The sequence below is a fragment of the Bombus impatiens genome, unplaced genomic scaffold, assembly GCF_000188095.3.
Source record: "Bombus impatiens unplaced genomic scaffold, BIMP_2.2 scf_2222, whole genome shotgun sequence".
NCBI lineage: Eukaryota > Metazoa > Arthropoda > Insecta > Hymenoptera > Apidae > Bombus > Bombus impatiens.
Window position 1 is genome coordinate 63,289 of NT_178641.1, and position 20,004 is coordinate 83,292.

A 20,004-nucleotide genomic window follows, 5' to 3' on the forward strand; every position below is an offset into this window, starting at 1 on the left:
TTTTTTTTTTTTTTTTTTTTTTTTTTTTGTTAACACAAGTTCTCCGGTCAATTCCTCTTTGTCTTTGTCATACGATCCTCGTTAATCCTTTATGTTCGTTTCTCACGAGTTGACGATACGTATCTTTGGTGGCGTGTCTCCGGTCGGTTGCGATCTCGCTCATTAAACTTATTCATCGTTGCAATTGCACGTAATTAATCCGCGGTAACGCAATTCAGAGTATCATTATTTAACGCTAACATCGCGCATGCGAGTTGCCGCCCAGGCCGATGGATTCGTTCGGTAACTATTACGTTACTTACAACGAACAGGCTTGATCGTGGGTTGTATAATGGAAAATTATTTGATCATTGCACTGTTTACTTGGAAACATGAACGGCAATTAGGTTACAGCGTAAGATCTCGCACCTTCTTTTCGTCCGAGATAATAATTACTGGCTGGTTATGCGGTAAATAACGCGAAAGAGTATGTATATCGTACGACCAAAGAGGCTAACATTACGCGAGTCGACTTCGATATAGGAAATTCCGCGTTACAGGCAAGATTTCTATGCAACGATCGGATGAAACGAATATCGACGATCGACCGTTCCTTTCTCGATAAAGTAGAATCGTCGTTTCTATCTAACGATTCGTTATCCTTTAAATCGATGTTAATAAAACACAGCGTTGTTTCTTTCCGCTTCTTCGTACAGGTTATCTGATAAAGTAACTCTGACATAATAATAACAGCGTGCAAAAATAACCGCGTCTATTACGAGTGACATTCTCGTTCTCGTGTCGTCGGTTAATCTGGACATTAGAGTCAAAGTTTTGTTCGATGACGCGATTTAATCGAGATTAAATTTCCTAGAAACCTGCAACCCTGGTCATATAATGGAAATCATGAGCACACGTTTGTAGACAAGCCAGAAATACTCGTTCGATCAGGCCGAGTGGTAATATCCGGAAAATGTTAAGCGCGCGGAGGGTAGGTACCGCGAAGGCCGGATATGCGGAAGTTTGACGCGTTGCCAGTAACGCGAAATTGCCCGCTGGAGGAATCCTTAGGATTTGCGAGTGCTCATTAAAATTAGCTGCTCCGGAAATAGGAAGTCCACTGGTCGCGTTCTTTGTCACCGAGTAGTTTCGTCAATGATTCATAACGCACGCGAGGTCACTATGCCAAAAATTTGCATCTCTGGCGCTCGTGCCTTAGGAAACGATAGATAGACAGATAGATGTCCGTTTCCCTTCGACGCGTTCCATATTTGCTTCGGTTCTTCGCATTCGAGATGTTTCAGGTGGGGCGATATCGAGAGGAGGAGATTTTCGAGTTCGGACAATCCTCTCGTCGAAGCTGACACATTTTCGAAAATCCTTCGAATAGGGTCTTTTCTGCGTGGTATTTTTATCGGACGAACGGTAATCGACAGCTTTGACGAATATACAGAAAGAGATACACGCATACATAAAGCGCGATGACTGGTTATTTTTTATGATGTCAGAGAATGTTAATAAGGCAAAGTTGAAATTCGTATTTCGATGGAACAACTTTCTCGTTGATCTAATCTTTTACACATTTACAGAGGAAAATATTGCAGTATTTCGAAATCGTTAACGTCTTTCGTAAATGGGATTCGTGAATGTAAATGCGAGTCTATAAATTTAATTGACTACGAATTTAATATTTATGGTTACAAAAGGCCAACGAAGGTACTGATTGATGGGAACACAGTTCTATCGGTTTAATAGCCGAGAAAACGATTCGGATCTCGTCCTTCGTTTCACATACGTTTCGCAATTAGCCTTTTTTCTTCGCTATGTCCTTCTTACGTTTTAAATGGTAGCTAGAGTTTCTTCCATTATTTTTTCTTTGCCTCTTTCAACGATCTTGCATAGTTACGGTCGTTGAATCCGTCGGAATGCGAAGGTTCGATTAGAAGGCAAAGACCTGTTCGCGTAGAAAAAACAAACCGAATAAAAGAGATGGTTCATCTAAACGCTTCGAGGTCGCCGGTTAACGTTTGTTCAACGTCGAAGAAGCGTTAATCGCGTGGATGGAAGAACTCGTTGCGGATATGCATTCCAGATTAATTAATAATAATCGGACGAGAAATTTCTGTCGCAAATATTTTCGTTCGGAGGGATGCGCTCGACGAGCGATTGCAACGCGACAAGCTTGCGGATAAATGTTCAAGCCTCTTCAACTTTATGCTTGGTTACGCGTTTAAAGTTTCTATGTACACATGGCCAAGCGCTATGCTCGTTTTATGCGTTTTCGAGGGGATTCTAAATAAAGCAGAAGGAATTTGGTATAGCGAGTTTAGGTTGTTCTTTCATAAAAGACGGACACGCGGCGTTCGTCGTGTTTACCAGCGCGCGTCTTGATCCGCTTGAAAGTATTGCTACATCACAGTCAGGCATTTGTCATATCCGGGAAAAACCTCTCGATGGAAAATTTTCCCGTGCAAACGTCGATCATTTTTACGATATCTCGTTACGCTTGTTGCTTTAATTAACGTATTAATTTCGTAAAAGCGTGCATTTAGTCACTGTACGTACATACTAATTTCGTAGGCGAATATATTCGCGAACAAAAGATGATAATTTCTTTGTAATGTTAATCCTGATTACGCGAAAACACGCGCTTTTGCAAGTTTTTAGATACGACTTTCAAATCAATCGGCCGAGTCGAAAGAAAGTTTATAAAATATATACTTTACGCGAACGTATATAATTCCAGATTGGACAGGACAAAGTAGACGGCAGGAGGTCACACTACGCGTGAAAATAAGTCTAGAACGTGGAATAACGTATTCCGCTTTGTTAGACGCTACGCAAGACGCTTTGTTTCCGAGAGAGACAATTTGGAAATTTATCATACGCGTATACTAGACTCAACTAAACGCCTTCAACCGGGATTTTCTCGAAGACGAAGCCTTAAACGTAACATTACGTTGTTCTATATTTTCGATTCGGAATTTGTTACTCGACCGGACCTTTTATCATATAGAACAAACATACGTACATATGTGTGCGTGTGCGTATTTACGAGAAGGTAGGAAAATCTGTTTTGAAAATTTCAGAAAAGCAACGTTGAAAACAGAGAACGCTCGTGTGAATCGACAGGCTCGAATTCGTTGAAGCGTTTGTAAAACGATAATTTATAGAGATAAGAAAGCGGCTGTTGTAACCTAAGAACGTATTTGCCTGTACGCGTGACAATACGATCGATTTAACAAACGGTTTCGCAAATAGATGAGATAATGGCACGCATTTTGAGCATCTTAACGCGCGTTTAAATTAAACTCAATTTGGAACTGGCAGAAACCTACTCGATCTAGAACTGATTCGAGTTTCATCTGGAACTTGATGCTCCGTAATGAAACCGTATTTAACTGCGTCGTGGATGCCAGTAAAATATAATAAAACGCATTTTCTCGCTTCGGCTCGACACATTTTGTACGATAAAACTGTTTCAACGATATTGTTAGAAGGTTTAATAGATTCGTGTTTTCATATTACGGATAGTTTAAATTCGTATCGCGACGAGCGTTGCATCGACATAGTCCTCGGCTACGTTTATAAATAATGTTTAGTGTAGCGGTCACTTGAGAAACGGTTCGATATTAAATCTCACCTGTCGGGACTGGTTTCAGAATTAGTCGAAACTGGCCCATATTGGCAACGATAGTTCTCGAGAAACGATCACTTTCAGCAAAACTGAAGAAAACTGAGTCACAACGTGACGTCCCGTAGCACATAAGACGCGTTATAGCGTTGCGAAGATCCGTGGAGGAAGAAAGGATTAAAGTTTGAGTTTGCCTTGCTATAAAAGCGTCACTATAAAATAACACGTGTCGCGAGGATCGACCGTCTTTGCTTTCGTACCAGATGTCAATCACGATTGCCAGTTTTCTTATTTATTTTACAAAATATCGCGCGAAATATTTCGAAACGTTGGAAATCTACTTGAATCGAGCAACGTTTTCTATACGTAGGTGGCATATGCTTAAAGTTACCATATTCTTCTTCGTTTCTATCGATAATTAATCAGTTTTTTCAATACTACGAGAAATGGAATTACGTATTTGGTTCATGGAAAAGTGAACAGTTAGCGTAAAGATGTTAATTAATCGACCGATTTTGAGTAACGCGTTACGTTATCCGCTCGGTATTCGTAAAGTAACGTTTCAGTTTCGATAGAATTTCCGCAGAATTTTCACGCTATGTAGTACGAAGGGTTGTAATCCGCGTGGATAAGTATCGAATCTCGATCTATTTAAAGAATGCTGAAAAAAGATTGGCATCGCGTAACGTACAAGCAGATACCGCTTGGGTCATGGTTGCGCGATACTAAACGATACTAATAATTGCAGAAACACAGGCATCGGTTGGCGTAAAAATGCGTCAGAAGTTTAACATTTACAATTTGATGAAAAGAATTGGCAGCAACCGACGTCCGAACTGTAGCTTCTGCGTAAACGATTATTTCGCGAATACGCGCGGATCAATTTGCGAGTATATATTTCCTTCTACGACCGAGCAAAGTAACCCGGACATCTCGAGATCCAACAGCCCCAATCCAGTTCGAGCCAGTCCGATCCAGCAAACGATCTTGTAGACCACCTGGATAAGAGAGGGCTCCGGCTACGATAAAACTTCGATGGACTCTTCTCTGATAAATCAAACGCGTGACTATAACAAGCGGAACTAGTGGAGCACTACGACGATGCGACACGATGCCAACAATACGATATCGTACATCGTTGATCGTTGTACGATAGGCAGTCGATATAGCACGATGGAAAGAGCGAGAAAGATGGCGAAAGAAATGAAAGGAAAGAGACACGCACTTGGGATACTTTCGTCGTAGGCGAGACGAGAAATAAATATAGAGGAGAATTAAGAAATTTCTTTAGCGTACTTGTATTCGCGGTACACGCGGGAAAATTAGAATTTTGGTTGATCGTTCGAACGATAGATTTAAATCGGTTCATTTATTTTCGGTCGTATTATTCAACGATGATATACCGTATGCGTGGACGTGTTACAATGGGAACGGTTATACGAATGATATTGCGATATTTTACATATTACGTTACATGCGGCGGTAGGAGGAAAATTTCAAGAGGAAAAGCTTTGTTACAGACAACGTATTGGCTTAGAGATTTAGATTATTCCTCCGCGTTTATGACAGATTTTCAGCCAGTTCACATTACGAGGTCGATTTTATTTCTTTGAAAATGACACGCGTGTTATAATTTCGCGATACAAGATATCGCAAGGTCGAATGTGCAAGTAGCGTGTAATTTAAGAATTTCGTAACGCTTTTTACTGGATATTGTTCAGAGAAGATGAAATTGCGCGAAGCGCGTTCGATAGTTCGTTTGATGTTACTCGCTAACTTTGTAGCGTATTATGCAAATCGTAAATAATTTTTTCCAACGTTTGTTGCATCGTATCTGTTGCTTTACTCGCGACTTATTCGATTCGTACGATCTAAGAGATAACTTACTAATCTCTCTAATCAAACTTTGCACACAATTATTAGAAAATTATAATTAAACTTGTATCTTGCGAGATTTTTATTCGCAGAAAGTTCTCTATCGAAAGGTGGAAGTCCTACGTACTTTCAAATAAGCTATTCGGCATTCAAAGGTCAACGAATGCTTAAATAAACTAACACGTAAAACGATGGAAGAACCATAAATTCTCTTAACTTTTTATCGTATTTCTTTTTACGTATTCGTTAAGAATAATTGTCATCGTATCGGTGCGAGTAACGGAGACGGATGAGCGATGAAAGTTAAATTAAAAAAAAAAACTGTTGCAAGTTAAAGGACACAGCCGACGTTTACACGGTCAAATGTAAATCCAACATTTAAGATATCTAATTTGAATATTACGTAACTACAAGAATATTGTGTCACGGCGAGAATAATGTCCCGACGAGAACGAAGGTTACAGATTCAAAGACTTCCACGAGTTTCGTAAGAAGTATTTACAACCGCTTATTCTAAACAATTTCACGTATATTTTATACCTTTGTGTTAATTTATGTCTACAGGGTCATCCTTTTAGCTGCAAGTGTTTAGGAATAGCGTATTATATAATTAATGCTTACGTACCAGCGACTTTTATCGTACCGACATCTTCAAACAATATTTGCATAGTAAATCCGCTACAACGAAAGCTTCGACTGGTCAATTAACCGACAAAGCATTTATCCAAACTTTGCTCTATCTTCGTGTTCTTCCATCTCAACGTAGCATTCATTTACTTCGATAAATCGTGAATTCCATTGTGATCTCTTTCATCCTACGATAAAGCTTTGGATCGGATCGAGAAGAACGAGAACGACTATGAAAAAATAGATTGCAAATGTATTTCAGACATAATCGTTAACTTTTTCATGTTGTGGATACTTTTCGGTGTCTGATAAACGTCGTATTTGGGGCATAGTCTGTTTTGGTTAAAAATAACGCGTAAAAAAGCGCAGCTTTCAACGTACTGTAAACAGTACTTCTAGTTACAGCCCCGAACTTTCCTGTATCGATTAACGGATTTTCGGTATATTTACTGCTAGACTTTTTGTTAGTTTTGCGAGTCTTCTTGGAAAGAATAACTGCACCGAGATTTTTGCAAACATTCCTCTGTTTTTCCAGTTCACTTGATACGCGAAAGAACGTTTCTGCTGTTTCCGAGATTTGAGACATCATCTAGATCTCTACGTTACCTAGGACAAGATAGAACTATACAGAGCGTCTCTAGTAGCCGGGACAAGCTATGAATTCGTTCCAAGCGAAGTCGGAGAAAAACCATTTGTACTGTTTCTTCTACAGCTTCCTTCGCGAATGCAGCGGTTTAGCTACAAAGCGCAAACGCGCTCTTTCTTTTTTTTTTACTGTAACTCTATATTTTTTTTCATAAACCGCCTGATGCATTTTTTCGTTCTCTGCAAAAATGTCTCGAGATAGTCGAGTCGAGAAATGATCGATTTAAAAGACGTTTCGTACGTCGCAGTTTTGCAAAATTTGACAAAGAAGGAAAAGTTTCCCTGTCTTTCGTGCGCTAAACTTAGCGAAATTAAAATTGAAATATCTTTTAAACTAAGCGCTTTCTGACCCCAATATCTTACCGTTTCTCCCGCGGAGGATTAAAACATCCATTTGAAAGGAAACAGTGCGATCGAGCTTTGCAACCGCACCGATGAACTTGCGAGGAAACTGGTACGATGACGCGATAGAGCGTGCGAAACAGCGCAGAATTTATCTCTGCGCTTTTTCGCTGCTTTCGCTGTAGCCTGACCCATTTACTAGAAACACCCTGTGTACGAAATCGACGTAATTTACACATTTTTGCTGACTATTTGTGCTTTTAACGTCTTTCTTCTCGCCCTCGACAACGATTGATGTACCATAAATTCGTGAAATCTTGTACTCAGCAATCTCGATAGACACGTAACCCTTCGAAGTCCCTTACATGGTTGTTCGTTCCGCATAGCAAACTCGGAGGGTGTGTGTACTGCGAGAAGGGAAAAAGTTACAACACGAGGATCTTTCTTCTTGCGTTAAACATTCTATATTTTCCGCTTTAACCCGGCGAGGCCAACGATTTTTCACCAAATTGCAGATAAAATATGAAAGGTTTATCTTATCTGTGGAATTTATATGTATACGAATTGATTTTCATTATAAATCTGCTTTTATCGTATAGAAAAACGAAATTATTTATCAGTTTCTCCTTAGAATGTGATTGCCACACGAAGCTTACAATGTATTTTCTGGCTAGAAATTGTATATACACGAAGCTCGCCGGAAGTTCGTATATTTGTAGCGTAAACGAAAATGGAGATTGTATATAGATTAATTTTCATTAGAGATCTATTTTTATCGTATAGAAAAAAGAAAATAGTACGCGAATTCCCCATTAGAGTTAGGCGTTTCGTTCGAACGTGAAAAAGAACGTGAGATTTATTTTATTTCCTTAGAAGTCGTACACGAACGAAGTTTCGTAAGTTCATGTACGCGTATCAGCGACGTAAAGAATCTGTCGTACACGAATATTGTACGCTGATTCTTCGTTTCTACGTGAAATAAGGCAGTTGAAAGAACAAAACGAGCGTCGAACAATTACATTTATTTTGTTGGTCCAGCTATGCAGGTGCAATCGACACAGCTGTCGCGATAACTACGCGACCGAACACCATTATTTATCGTGTTTCGTTCATCAGCTTTCGATCTCTGTGATATTATTACACGTATAGTTTTATATCGACACATGCACGTTCGGTTTTCATTGGTTTTCCTATTAATTCTACACGCTCATTCGTCATTCTCGAAGGTATCGTTACGCGGCCACATTTTTCTCTAACTTCCTCTAAACGGTCTAAACATACATATTCCTCTTATAGTATCGATACTGAACATTTATATTATAATCGAACATTTAAATTCTTTTTTATTTTTTTTTTTTTTTTTTTTTGGTACGTTGGCTTCACGCATTGCATTGTGCTGTAAATCTTGTCCACTTAGTTTCTTAAATAACTGTATTAACTTATTCGAGATATTATCTCTCTCTAATACTTTTCTATTATATTATATTAATTGAAGTAACGATTAAACTTTGGCAAAGAGATATTCGTAATAGAGTTAGCTTAAAATATTTCTGGACGAAATCCCCTTATAACGCGTAAGGTAAGTGTGTTGGGGATATGTACGTCATTCGTAACCGATAAGATATACGATATTGAGGGAAAAAGAAAATATTTTAACCGTGATCGACTACGTTTTAAACGTTATAAAATCCTTCCATCTTCCGTAAACTTTGCAAACTTTAAAAAGCAGTTCTTTGAATTTCAGGAATCGAAATTTCCAACGAGGTTGTCGTCGTTAAATCGAAAGAAGAAGTGGACGATATACTTGTAAAGAAGAATTCGATACGAAATCTTGATATATCCAACGATTAATATAATTAAATAAGATGTATATTTGGCGCGTTAACTGGTTTTGTGTAAGTCGAATATATCCTTAATCTGTTGGAATTTTCAAGTGGACATTTCCTTCGGCTTTTACAATTCGATATTACATAAAACGATATCACACACAGAGTCTTCTATACGATTACGACGAATGCGAGTTATTAGTTAGCGGTTATAACATTAAGTATGACAGAAATCCTAACGTATATCGATTACGTGATATATATTTTGCTCCATTATATAATACTATTCAGGAAACAGGGACCCACGTCTTTCCAACGCTCGAATACAATCGCATCGTTCACGCGGGAAATAACTTTGATAAGAACCATTCTCGTAATTAATAATGGCGTGGCGCATGAAATTTCTCCTTCGCTCGCATCGAAGAACTATCAATCGAGAATTCACTTCGTTCCAAGCATCGGCAAATGAGATCATTGCGCTTAATATTCCTACTTTCTCTTCGACTATGTCGAATTTTTAATCTCTAGACGCCTAACCGTCTTAATCCTTTGTAAAGGTCCTCTAAATGTAATTAATCCGAACGTTTCTAATCTTTTATCCTATGGCAAATGTTTATGCATTGTTACACCGACGTACAGTATCGTGCGAGAGGCTCAGGCTGTTTCTGTGAAAAAATTGTATTTCGCTTTTCATTTCGCAGAGACGACAACTAAAATTGATTAAGCGGCGTTCGAAATTTCCACAGGAGGAGGCGAATGCTTCGGAGACAGTCGACTAAAAATCAAAAGTGGCACGAATCTTTCGCACGAAACTGTACGAAATTTTTCTTTTTATTTTTTTTTTTATTTTTTTTATATCGACGGGCATCTCTGTGCTCTTAGACGTGTAAATTGTCATTGTCGTTTAATTCCATAAATGTGTATGTTCGATGTTCGTCGCGTTCCTTGCTGAAGCGTATTAGATTTACAATTTGAAAAATTTCTATCGTCTCTGTTCGATGATATTCTGGAAAGATGATGTACCATGAGTTACGTACTCTGTAGCCTCGACTATACGTCGACTCGTTTACCATATTACAGTACTATTACAAAGTTAGTTATTATGGATGTACTATACGTATGTGCTTAAATAGCGGGCTCGATAGAAGCTACGAAATAACCCTGTATTCCTGGTTTTGTTTTCTCACACGCAGCTTAATTTCAGCTCTTCGTTCCAGTTCTTTACGTGACGTTTCATACAAGTTGGCGAAATCGCTCAATCTCGACTGTCGGTTGAGGGAGTAGGGGGGCAATTTTCGTATAAAATATTCTTTCATACGGTTCATGACACTGATAGTATCATACCAAAAATTTTGTCGATTTAACACTCATCTCGCGATGATTTCTAACGAATAAAAAGCCAGTGTAGACGTCTGGTTTTGATTCTCTTTGATTTGATCTTGAAATTATTTGATCATTTTACAAGTTTATTAGCCTTTACGTTTAGAGAGATGGTAAACATAACAAACGGTACATTGCGTACATTTACATAATATTAATACGAAAAATTGGAAAAGTAGAATAGAAATAAATAATTATTTTGGTTAACAATTCGCTGACGTTTGAGGATATTCTATACAAATAAAAGACGAAACATTTAATTTCAACAAAAGCCGCAGTTACTCCTGTACATGTATAATTGCCATACAAATTGGTTTAAAAGATACACGGGATGACGGAAAATGTATAATTCGCGTGTTTCGCAAAAGTAAATTAATCCTTGTCGAAAGAACCTATTTCTTAAGGCACACTCAGAGAAAGATCGTCGGTCAAAAATAACCGGTCGAAATGAATCATTAATACGATTGTTTACGTTCGTCGCATCATCTGATTGTTTTCAAATGCTGAAACGAAAATGCCTGATGGTTCACAGAAGCTAACTTTAACAGGGTTTAACGAAACCGACAAAATTTATGGGACAATTCGATGCGCTCCTGAAACGTGTTCGAAGTCTCTGAGAAAAATGGCGTGCGACTACGAACACGCTCGTGTAATTCCACGAGAATTCACGACACTTCCGCGTACGAAACGAACGAAAAATCTAACGGAATCTAACGATACAATTAATTTCTCCGTGTATTATTCGGGTTGGTTTCTATGTACAATTATAGAGAGCAACCTGCTACGAATCAAAGTATCTGTACAATGACAACAACAACAATAACAATAACAACAATAATACGGTAATATATATGTATATATATATATTATGTATACATATATCTATAGCTGGGAAAAGAAGAGAGAAAAAAGAAGAAGTCGATCGTGCGATCTCTCTGAATTCTTACAAATGTAACGTCGTAAACGATTGCAATACTAAATAATAATTAACATATTTTGTATACATACATATATTTCTTTTTACATCGTTAAGACGACACTAAATACACACACAGAATTCTCCGAGAAAGATATCTCTCGCTTGTTTTCCTTTCTTACTCTCGTTTGGCCATACAATGCCGGTTGCGGAATATTTTATCGTAAGAAATAATTCTTCCGCGATTGCCATATTCCGGGATAACGCTATCGACTACGAAGTATGACGCATCAACATTAAATATTCAACTATACCTAATCGTCATCTTATTTATAAATATATGTACGCAATACGTGTAATATATATACATATGTATATTAAAATATTGACAAAAAGAGACGAAATCTACGGTAAAAAAAGCTTTACGAAATTGAATAGGCCTAAGAAATACGAAGTTGAATACCGTTGACGGATGGTCCGGATATCACAAATTAATTTTCGCCTCTTCGTCCTTCGCTTGAACACGTTACCATCCAATTTGTCTCCTCTTCTCAGTCACGACGTATTTAGAATAAAATATCGATTTTAATAATACTCGACTGGTAGCGTTGGATCATCGGTGATTGCTTCGCTTAAGTTACTCGAATTAAGAATTTCCTACTTGTAATTAAGTTCTATGATTGTTTGCACACTTTGAAAAATTCTGCTTTCATACGTGGACGAAATACCACGCAAAATTTCGTTATAAATTGACGTAGATCTGTTTGATAACTTAGTATATGATGGCAACGTTCTCTTAAGAAATACCGAAACGTCGATCGAGAGGGGTAGACGAACGGATGGTAAGAAATGCTTTGAATTTTCTTTGCGAGATTGTCGGACGTCGAGAGGACGAAACAAAGGTCTCGAGCGAGATACAACCGTCGCTATGGTCCACGTATCACAAGTTAACTTCCTCCGTTCGATTTTCATTAGCTTCCTGTCCAGATAAAACTGGCATATCGTACGTCGTACAATCTCGCGGTTTCTTATCGTCTTCGGTGATGTTTATCGTTCACAGATAAAGCAGTTTTCTGCTACGACTTAGACTCGACGTCTGAACAGACGTTTCTTCGAAATCTCGAGCGGTTCACGTAGATTCCAGCACACCGCCGGCAAGTTTGGTCGCGTACAAATTTAATGCCTGAAAAAGTAAGATTCGCATTTATCTGACAAAATACCTCCTCCCGCCTATCTCCGAACAGTACAGAATAATCATCTTGATAGATGATTCGTTTTTAAATATATCTCATTAAACAAACGAATCGTACGTAAATATCTTTCGCGCGCAGTTGTCACACGGTTTCTTAATGAAAAATCGAGTATCCTTATGATCCCTTACGCGCGATCAAATACACGAAACAACACATTTTCTCGGAGTAAGCAAACTCGAAGACAAAGTACAGGCAAGGGAGTTTAAAAAGCAAATTACCTTGTAAATGAAAGCGTATTGTTCTTTCGTCTTGACAGCTCCAGCACGGTCCCGTCTGATAGTGTAAACGACCCTTGGCACGTCCACAGTCCTCGTAATCTCATATTGTCTAATTCCTAGGTCAAGAGCTATTAACGTTCCCGTACGTCCAGTGCCAGGACTACAGTGGACCACAATGGGTCCAGGGCCACCTCTTTGGAGTGCCCTCGCCTCGAGAAGCACAGCTATTAACCCGGCACCGTCCGACTGCACCCCGTTCACCGGCCACAGATACCAAATATGATACACTTCTCGGAACGTGTTCTTCTCCAAGTTCTGTAAAAGTCACGTTTCGTATTAGCTTCGCCTCTAATTTTTACTTGTAGCAGTTGCATCTTTAAATGGTCGACTTGGCGACAACGATGGATCCACCGATTGACGAGTGCATACACAACGTTAGAATAGTTGAGCGAAAAAGTGCTACAAAGCGTTACATTCGAGAACTGTCAACGACCAAAGCATAAATCTTGTAAGAAGAAAATCAAAAGGAGAAGAACGTGGGAAAGCATAATTTTTATAAGTTCGTAACGGTCCTTGATGTTCCTTACGTTTAAATGAAGCGTGGAAATGGCATATTTCTCTTTGGTTTCTCTCTTTTTCAGAGTAACTTGGAAGTCACCGTATAGCCGGCGACAGTCGGTAACTTCGGAGGGTGGGATGTACTCGGTGCATTTTTCCACCCCGTTCTCCACGAGATCGGTCAGCATGATGATCACTTTGCACTGTTGCTCCCAGATCATTCTCCAGAAGTCGGTAACGGTCGACTCCATCGGTGCTTGGCAAGCGACGTAATATTTCGTCGCGTTCTTCGGTCCCTGAAAATCATTTTCGTGACTTGGTTACAACGAACAGTTATGCTCTGCTGGCTGACAAAGAAATTACAATATTTATATCCGTTTCGATCTTTATCGTTTCGTGTCTACTTTAGCGTCGTTCGTCTGAAAAGGAAACTTGTAACTGTAACGCAGAATAATTACATAGGATTGGGATTAATTAGCGAGATGTTGATCAACGTTAGTTTGAAATTAGTTCTGGGATAGAATTCGCTTATTTCGAGCCGAATCGATCGCAGTTAGAATCAATTAACGGGCGCAATAATTGCGTTGCGCCTAGGATACTATATCGATCGATATTATCGATGGGGAAGGAACAGTCCGGCGCTAATTGCAAGTCCGAGAACGTTGCCCTCGGTACGTTCGATGTTCGTCAATGGCAGCATGCTGTGTAATTGCAACACGCGCAAAGTGGAAACGTTGAAAACGTCGGATCGTCTGCATCCGTTGGTTAAAGCAATTCTAATCAACTGCTTGTTATTTCTCGAAGGACCGTAAACGGTCTTTGAACGGGACGTTATGGGGTAGGATGACGAGACGACGACGAGATTTTAAGTTGCTTATAAATGGAAATCGGCTGTTTAAACGTGAAACGTTGGAATAGCCGATGAACACAGTGTCTGTACTGTTATGTAACAGTACTAACTTCTGGAAAATGATAAATAAGCAACACAATGAGCAATAGGTGAAATAATCATAGGCAAGAGCGCGGACAACATACGTATGCGAGTACATGTGTCTGGCAATATGAAATCTCATTGTGTTTTCATTCCATCTTTCGAGAACCAGTGGACTAATTGATTTAATTAGCAATATTACATTTAGAAAAATCGCCTACTTATTCTCAGAGCAACGATTAACCATCGCTTTTGTCGGTACAGTGCATTTATTTAAATGCTCTGGTAGTTCGATGGAAACAGGTGTTGACGGTCGTCCTGCTTCCGCGTATTGCCGTGCTTCCAGCTTACGCAATAGTCATTCGTGTTCTTTGTAATGCATTATGCAACATCCTTTTTCTCACGCAGACAAAACGCTGCTTTAACCCTTACTCACGTACGATCAGATCGCTCGAGATACGCAACCAAGTGTTTTTATTAAGCTGATTTTCCGAGATCGCGCGGATGATTTGTTCGCTGGAACGAGAATGAATGAACCGGGCGCGTCGAGTACTCGCTCGAATGAAACGTAAGAATAGAATGAAAAGAAACGTTTCGTTGCAACGAGATTACATTATTTCCTTCTCACCTTTACTCGATATACCATAGAGTCTCGCGGGCAATTGGTCTCTTTCGATCGTAAGCATTAAAATCTACTTGGGAATCGAAGTAATATCGGAACTGTGTTAAGGCAGCTTACCCGAACGTAACTGGCGTTGATGTACTCCGTAAGAGGATCGTTGTTGATTTTTTGTAGGAGCACTCTGGTCTCCGGAAGCGGTATCACGTTCGCGTATCTGTTCTTCACTTCCGCCCCAGCAGGCAATTCGTCTATCTTCGCTGAAACTTGTGGAATACCGGAGAATTCCTCGTTGATTGCGTTAACGTCGTTACAGAAGGATGAAAGGGCCGCGAAGTTCAACGGGTGAGACGGAATGGCGCTCTGCAACGAGGACACGCGTTTTGTAGAAACATGATTTTCCTGTATTTCACTGCAACGTTAACCGAGTTCAGCGGAGTTTCGTCCGAGCTTTCGGATCTTCTAACTACCATTCGTTTTCATGCCCCATCTCCTCGTCAATTCCAGCGAAATTAATTCCCTTCGTTGGTTTAATCGTTTCGTCCCATTAAAAGACGAATATGCGGAAGAAAATTTAGTAATCGGAAACTAACGATTTAAGAGACACTCTCCCTTCAACTCGATTAACGTTAAATGCTTGACCAGACTTATTTTATCTCTCACAACGCTACTACACAGACTTTTATCCTTCGAAAGGTTTAAACGTTTGCCAAAGATTACCTGGGATAACGTACAGTGCATTACTTTTCCCTTACAGTTTTCTAATTGCAACGTCTAAAATAATGCCACGTTATTTTATGATAATTCGGTGGGAAAGTACTACGGGGAGACGATTTTCTATGTGATACCTGAAGAGTTAATTTCTATTTACAAGAACGTGTTAAACGTATGCTACGAAGAAAGGAAGACAGGTTTGGCCAGGACACGTTAGAAAGCAAAATGCTTTTGTGTGTAAGACGATACAAGATTAGATAATCAATTTATTCTGCTTGGATAAAAATGACTAAATTGTTTCGTTTTGACGATTTTGAACGATGAAATTCCATTTATCCGGAAGTTTTTTAAGGAAAAAAAATGGCGGAAAAAGCACGCGCGAGTAAAATATTCTCAATTTGTTCCTGTCCTACATTTCGAGTTACGACACGAGCATAAGTCTGTCTTCGTTCTGGTTGATCTACCTAATAGAAAGTTGAGTTGTAAGAAAACAAACCAGTTCGTTTTTTACCACTTTAGCGTGGGTAAGTAATTGTACCATTCGTTTCCTGCATTTGCTCTTTTATGAAAGGAAAACAAAACGTTTTAAACGGAACCATTCGCATCGATATTTTTATCCGTTTGCCGTTTCGTGCGATATGTACTCTATTTCTTAGGAAACACGTTCCACTCTTTAGCAAAAAGTCGTAAAAAAAAAGAAAAAAAAATGGAACTTACCGAATCCTCGAAAGTTGGATTCCCATAGCTTCTTTTCGAAGATCTCGTCACGCCTTTGCGTCTGACGCTGTTGTAAGCGGAAACACTGTCAAGGCTGTAAGCGTCTAAAGACACGGGACGACATCGTTCGCCATAGTTAAACCTCGTTTGCCTCTTCCTCATGATAAACTGCAAATAATTTTCCACCGAATTAGCACATCTGCTCTCTAAACTTTCCTGAGAAACATGATTCTATCACTTTGCAAACTAACCACTCGTGGAACAAAGCGTTCGAAAGAAGGTGATTTTAGCGGCAGTATGAAATGCACTCGAAATTTCTCGCAAGTTTCTAGCGTTAGAATATGAAAATTTGTATTCTCCGATTGTAAGCCCGCGGTCACGGAGTTTACAGTAGCCGTTGTTCTCTACCAACGAATATTACGTACACTTCGAACGAATATCATCGAAACAGTTTCCAGGGAAATTCATAGAAAGTGCAACAAAGAAACATCTCCGTTTATTAACAAGTCTCGTTTTCGTTGCAGTGGCGAGTACCGCTAGTCTCGCAATTTCAACGTTCATCAAGGATATCGGCAAGGATCGTGCTTCGTCTTAACATTAGACACAATCCTGTCATATCTTAAAAACAATCATCGAGAAGAACAATCTGCTGTTTTAAATTGTCCTTATTTTGAACGAGACATAGAAAACTGAGGAATAATATTTGCCGATTCCTCGATGGACCTTTCTAATGTTAATTCGCATTGTTCTTCACGTGAGAAGCAAACAATCTTGAAACATCGTGCAGCAAGCTGTGTGTTTCTTCTGTCGAAACACGTTCCGACGATCAGTTTCGACATGGAAACACGCGTGAATGAAATACACGAGGCGAAAACCAATGAAGCGTTGATGGTTGCTCGGTCTAATAGCCGATTCAAGGACGAGCATCGTGTCTTTTGTAGCGAACAAACGACGAGGTGCATCGTGTTTTTCTCGCGGTTGGAACCGCGAATGATTTTGTCCATTTTTTTTTTTTTTTTTTTTTTTTTGAAAGAATTTCACGCTCGACCGGAAACGAGTCTTTTAAATAGGAAATTGAAACGCGTTTTCGCGATTTCTTTCCCCTTCCTTTGATCTTGAGCGATCGTTACATCGTAACCGATCGGTGGCAGAGTTAGATTGATATGCAATTTTCTTGTACTATTAACGAAAGTAGCACAGTTAGCCTTATTTGCCAAGACAAGATAAATTATCCTCGTCTTCGTTACGCTCTCATTGCTTTTTGTATTTTTACTTTCCCGATAATTTCATTGTGAAAAATGATTTATTGCAATTTATCTCAAAATCGTGATTCCATCTTTCGTACACATAATTCTAATACTAATGACGATGCTACTAACTGACAGACGATGCACAAATGTAATTCGCTGTAGAAAGGAATATATCTCTGTCTTCGATGGCAAAGATTTCTAACAAACTTCACGTATCTGTAGTCATCCAGTTCGGTCTACACGTTCAAACTTGAAATGCGTTGCAGTGGATGCATCGACGTGTAAGATTCGCGAAATTTGCATCGATACCAACGTCGAAACGCGTGTTTCAAAATGTCCGATGTTTCCAACTCCGCTATTATTATCGTTATCAGAGGAATTATAAAGAGCAAAAGATCAAAGACTAGAGAGAAATGGGTGAAAAGGTGATTAATGGAGAGAAACTGATTTATCGAGGAAATTTATTTCCCAACAAATTCTGTTCGATATTCTGACGTCTGCATCGATGCAAATTAATTTTGATGCCGATTCGCCGATACGGATCTACGTACATTGCCACATGACCTTTTTAAACAATTAAAAAAACGCTGTATCTTTGAGTGAAAAAGCGGGACGAACACGGACGTAAAAGTGCAAACACTCACACGCACACGCACATGTATTTATCATTAGATGTTACGTACACTGGAAGTAAATCACAAGTATGGACGGATGAATACGTAACACGATGCGAAATGAGCTTAATGCAAGCAGGAGGAGGCCTTTTTCAGAGAGTATAGATCTTTGCTGACCTGCGTAACTGGGAATCTCGTTTCATTAGTCTTGAATGATACTTTTTCGTGCGAGTGGTGCCAGCCGATAAGCGTGCGACGAATGATAACATAGTTTCGCGTTCTTTGACTCGCGAACGTATCGACGAGATAATCATCGATTCGACGTGAACGTAAAGGAATGAGTTGATTTTGGGTGAACAGGATATTCATCCGTCCGAAAGTGACGGTAGATCGTACGGTACGAACGAGAGTGTTTAACGAGCAAAATGAAAAAAGCCACTTGTTCGTTAATTATCGTTAATTATCTCGAGTTAGAAAAAATTTAAGAAACGAATGAGATTTGACCGTATCGTGATCGACAAGGCGTGAATATCTCCATAGGATTCGAATATATAATATTATCGAATGTTCAAATGAAAAGCAGAGTGCGTTTTATTTATCTTGGACGAAAGTAAAAAGTATTGATTAATAAAAAAGAAATCGTTACCAGAAGACCGGTGAGAAGAACCAGGCAAATCAAGGCAACCGAGGAGACCACGACGACCGCTATCGCGTTTCCGGAATCTGGACCCTTTTCCTGTACCAGAAGAAATCTGTGTATCTGAAAAGAGTGGGTCAATCGGCGGAACACGTTAACTAAATTGTATTATGGACATCGGTTAATTATCTACGATGTGATGCTCGACACTGAACTCAAGTTTTGTTCGCTTTCGACCAAGAAGACAAGTAGAAATAAAATTACGGCGTTCAAATATAGCATCACAAAGCTCAGAATCGTTTTTGTGAGAAAATATTAAGATTTTGACTCTGTATAAATTATCAACGACAGATATATATGTAAATACACGTTGTAAAATTTCGTCGACAGATCTCTTATGGCTATAAATTACGATAAACTTACGGTAATCGGGAACTTGACGTGGTCCCGCGAATCCTCGTACAAACTGGGCAACATTTTCGTCATAGTGTTGTCGAACTTGCCAATTTCGTCGACGACGTAAATCAAGATGGTCATCATGGGCATGTCGGACGACGATGGCGTAGTATTCGGTGGCTCCTGACACGGATTTTGATGGAAAATAATTTGTTTGTCGGATACCGGCCTGTAACGGGAGACGACGAAGATACTATCTGTTAAACGTTAAACATATACCAGCGACGTCGAGAGGAAATTATAACGTGTATTAACCTCAAAGCAACGCACGGTTCCGGAAACTCTCGGCTACGTGCCGCTGGTTATCGCGAGATTTACTTTAGACCCACGATACTGCCAGTTTCTTTATAAATAAATTTATTCTATACCGAGATGAAAATCGACTAGATCAGGTACTTTCTAAGCTCCGAGTCTCCCTATTCCACAAATTTATTTACTCCGCGTGCACTCGATTCGTTGCTTCGTGACAGTTTCGTGCGTAATTTTTCCTTGCGATAATAAAAAATTGACAAATTTATTCGACAGTGGGAGAGTTCTTTACTTATGGAATAACTAAGGAGGAAAGAAATTGCGACACTCACTTGTCCATCCCGGACGTTAAAATGTTCGCCAGGGTGTGCCTCAATTTGTCCATTTGTGGGCACACGTCGAGCCAGGTGCCTTCCACGTCGATTCGAACTAGCGACGTAATCTCCTCCTGGTCGGGTAACACCGTCGCGTCGTGCGCCGTGACCGACGGTATGTCGGAAACGGTTGCCGGGCTCGTGCTACTCGAAACCGGGGTCCTTGGCTCGAGACCGATCGGGACAAAGG

General features: G+C 39.5%; 2 protein-coding genes across 5 annotated transcripts in view; both read right to left on the reverse strand.

The window, feature by feature from the left end:
* Positions 1–3,720, reverse strand: part of LOC100746401 (bumetanide-sensitive sodium-(potassium)-chloride cotransporter) — a 24,869-nt gene extending 21,149 nt beyond the window's left edge. The window contains exon 1 of the mRNA XM_012393218.3: positions 3,623–3,720. The gene's annotated coding sequence lies outside the window, so the exon portion shown is untranslated. The remainder of the gene's footprint in view (positions 1–3,622) is intronic.
* Positions 3,721–8,109: 4,389 nt separating this feature from the next.
* Positions 8,110–20,004, reverse strand: part of LOC100744232 (mucin-17) — a 51,195-nt gene continuing 39,300 nt past the window's right edge. For 3 of the 4 annotated variants that reach the window (XM_012393142.3, XM_033324379.1, XM_024371993.2), the window contains 8 exons: positions 19,773–20,004; positions 19,159–19,360; positions 18,745–18,858; positions 16,235–16,402; positions 14,924–15,166; positions 13,283–13,549; positions 12,696–13,010; positions 8,110–12,407 (listed from right to left, as the gene is read on the reverse strand). In XM_012393142.3, the coding sequence (XP_012248565.1) occupies positions 12,354–12,407; positions 12,696–13,010; positions 13,283–13,549; positions 14,924–15,166; positions 16,235–16,402; positions 18,745–18,858; positions 19,159–19,360; positions 19,773–20,004 (1,595 nt within the window). In that variant the 3' untranslated portion in view covers positions 8,110–12,353. The remainder of the gene's footprint in view (positions 12,408–12,695; positions 13,011–13,282; positions 13,550–14,923; positions 15,167–16,234; positions 16,403–18,744; positions 18,859–19,158; positions 19,361–19,772) is intronic. The other variant, XM_012393146.3, reaches the window with a different exon arrangement.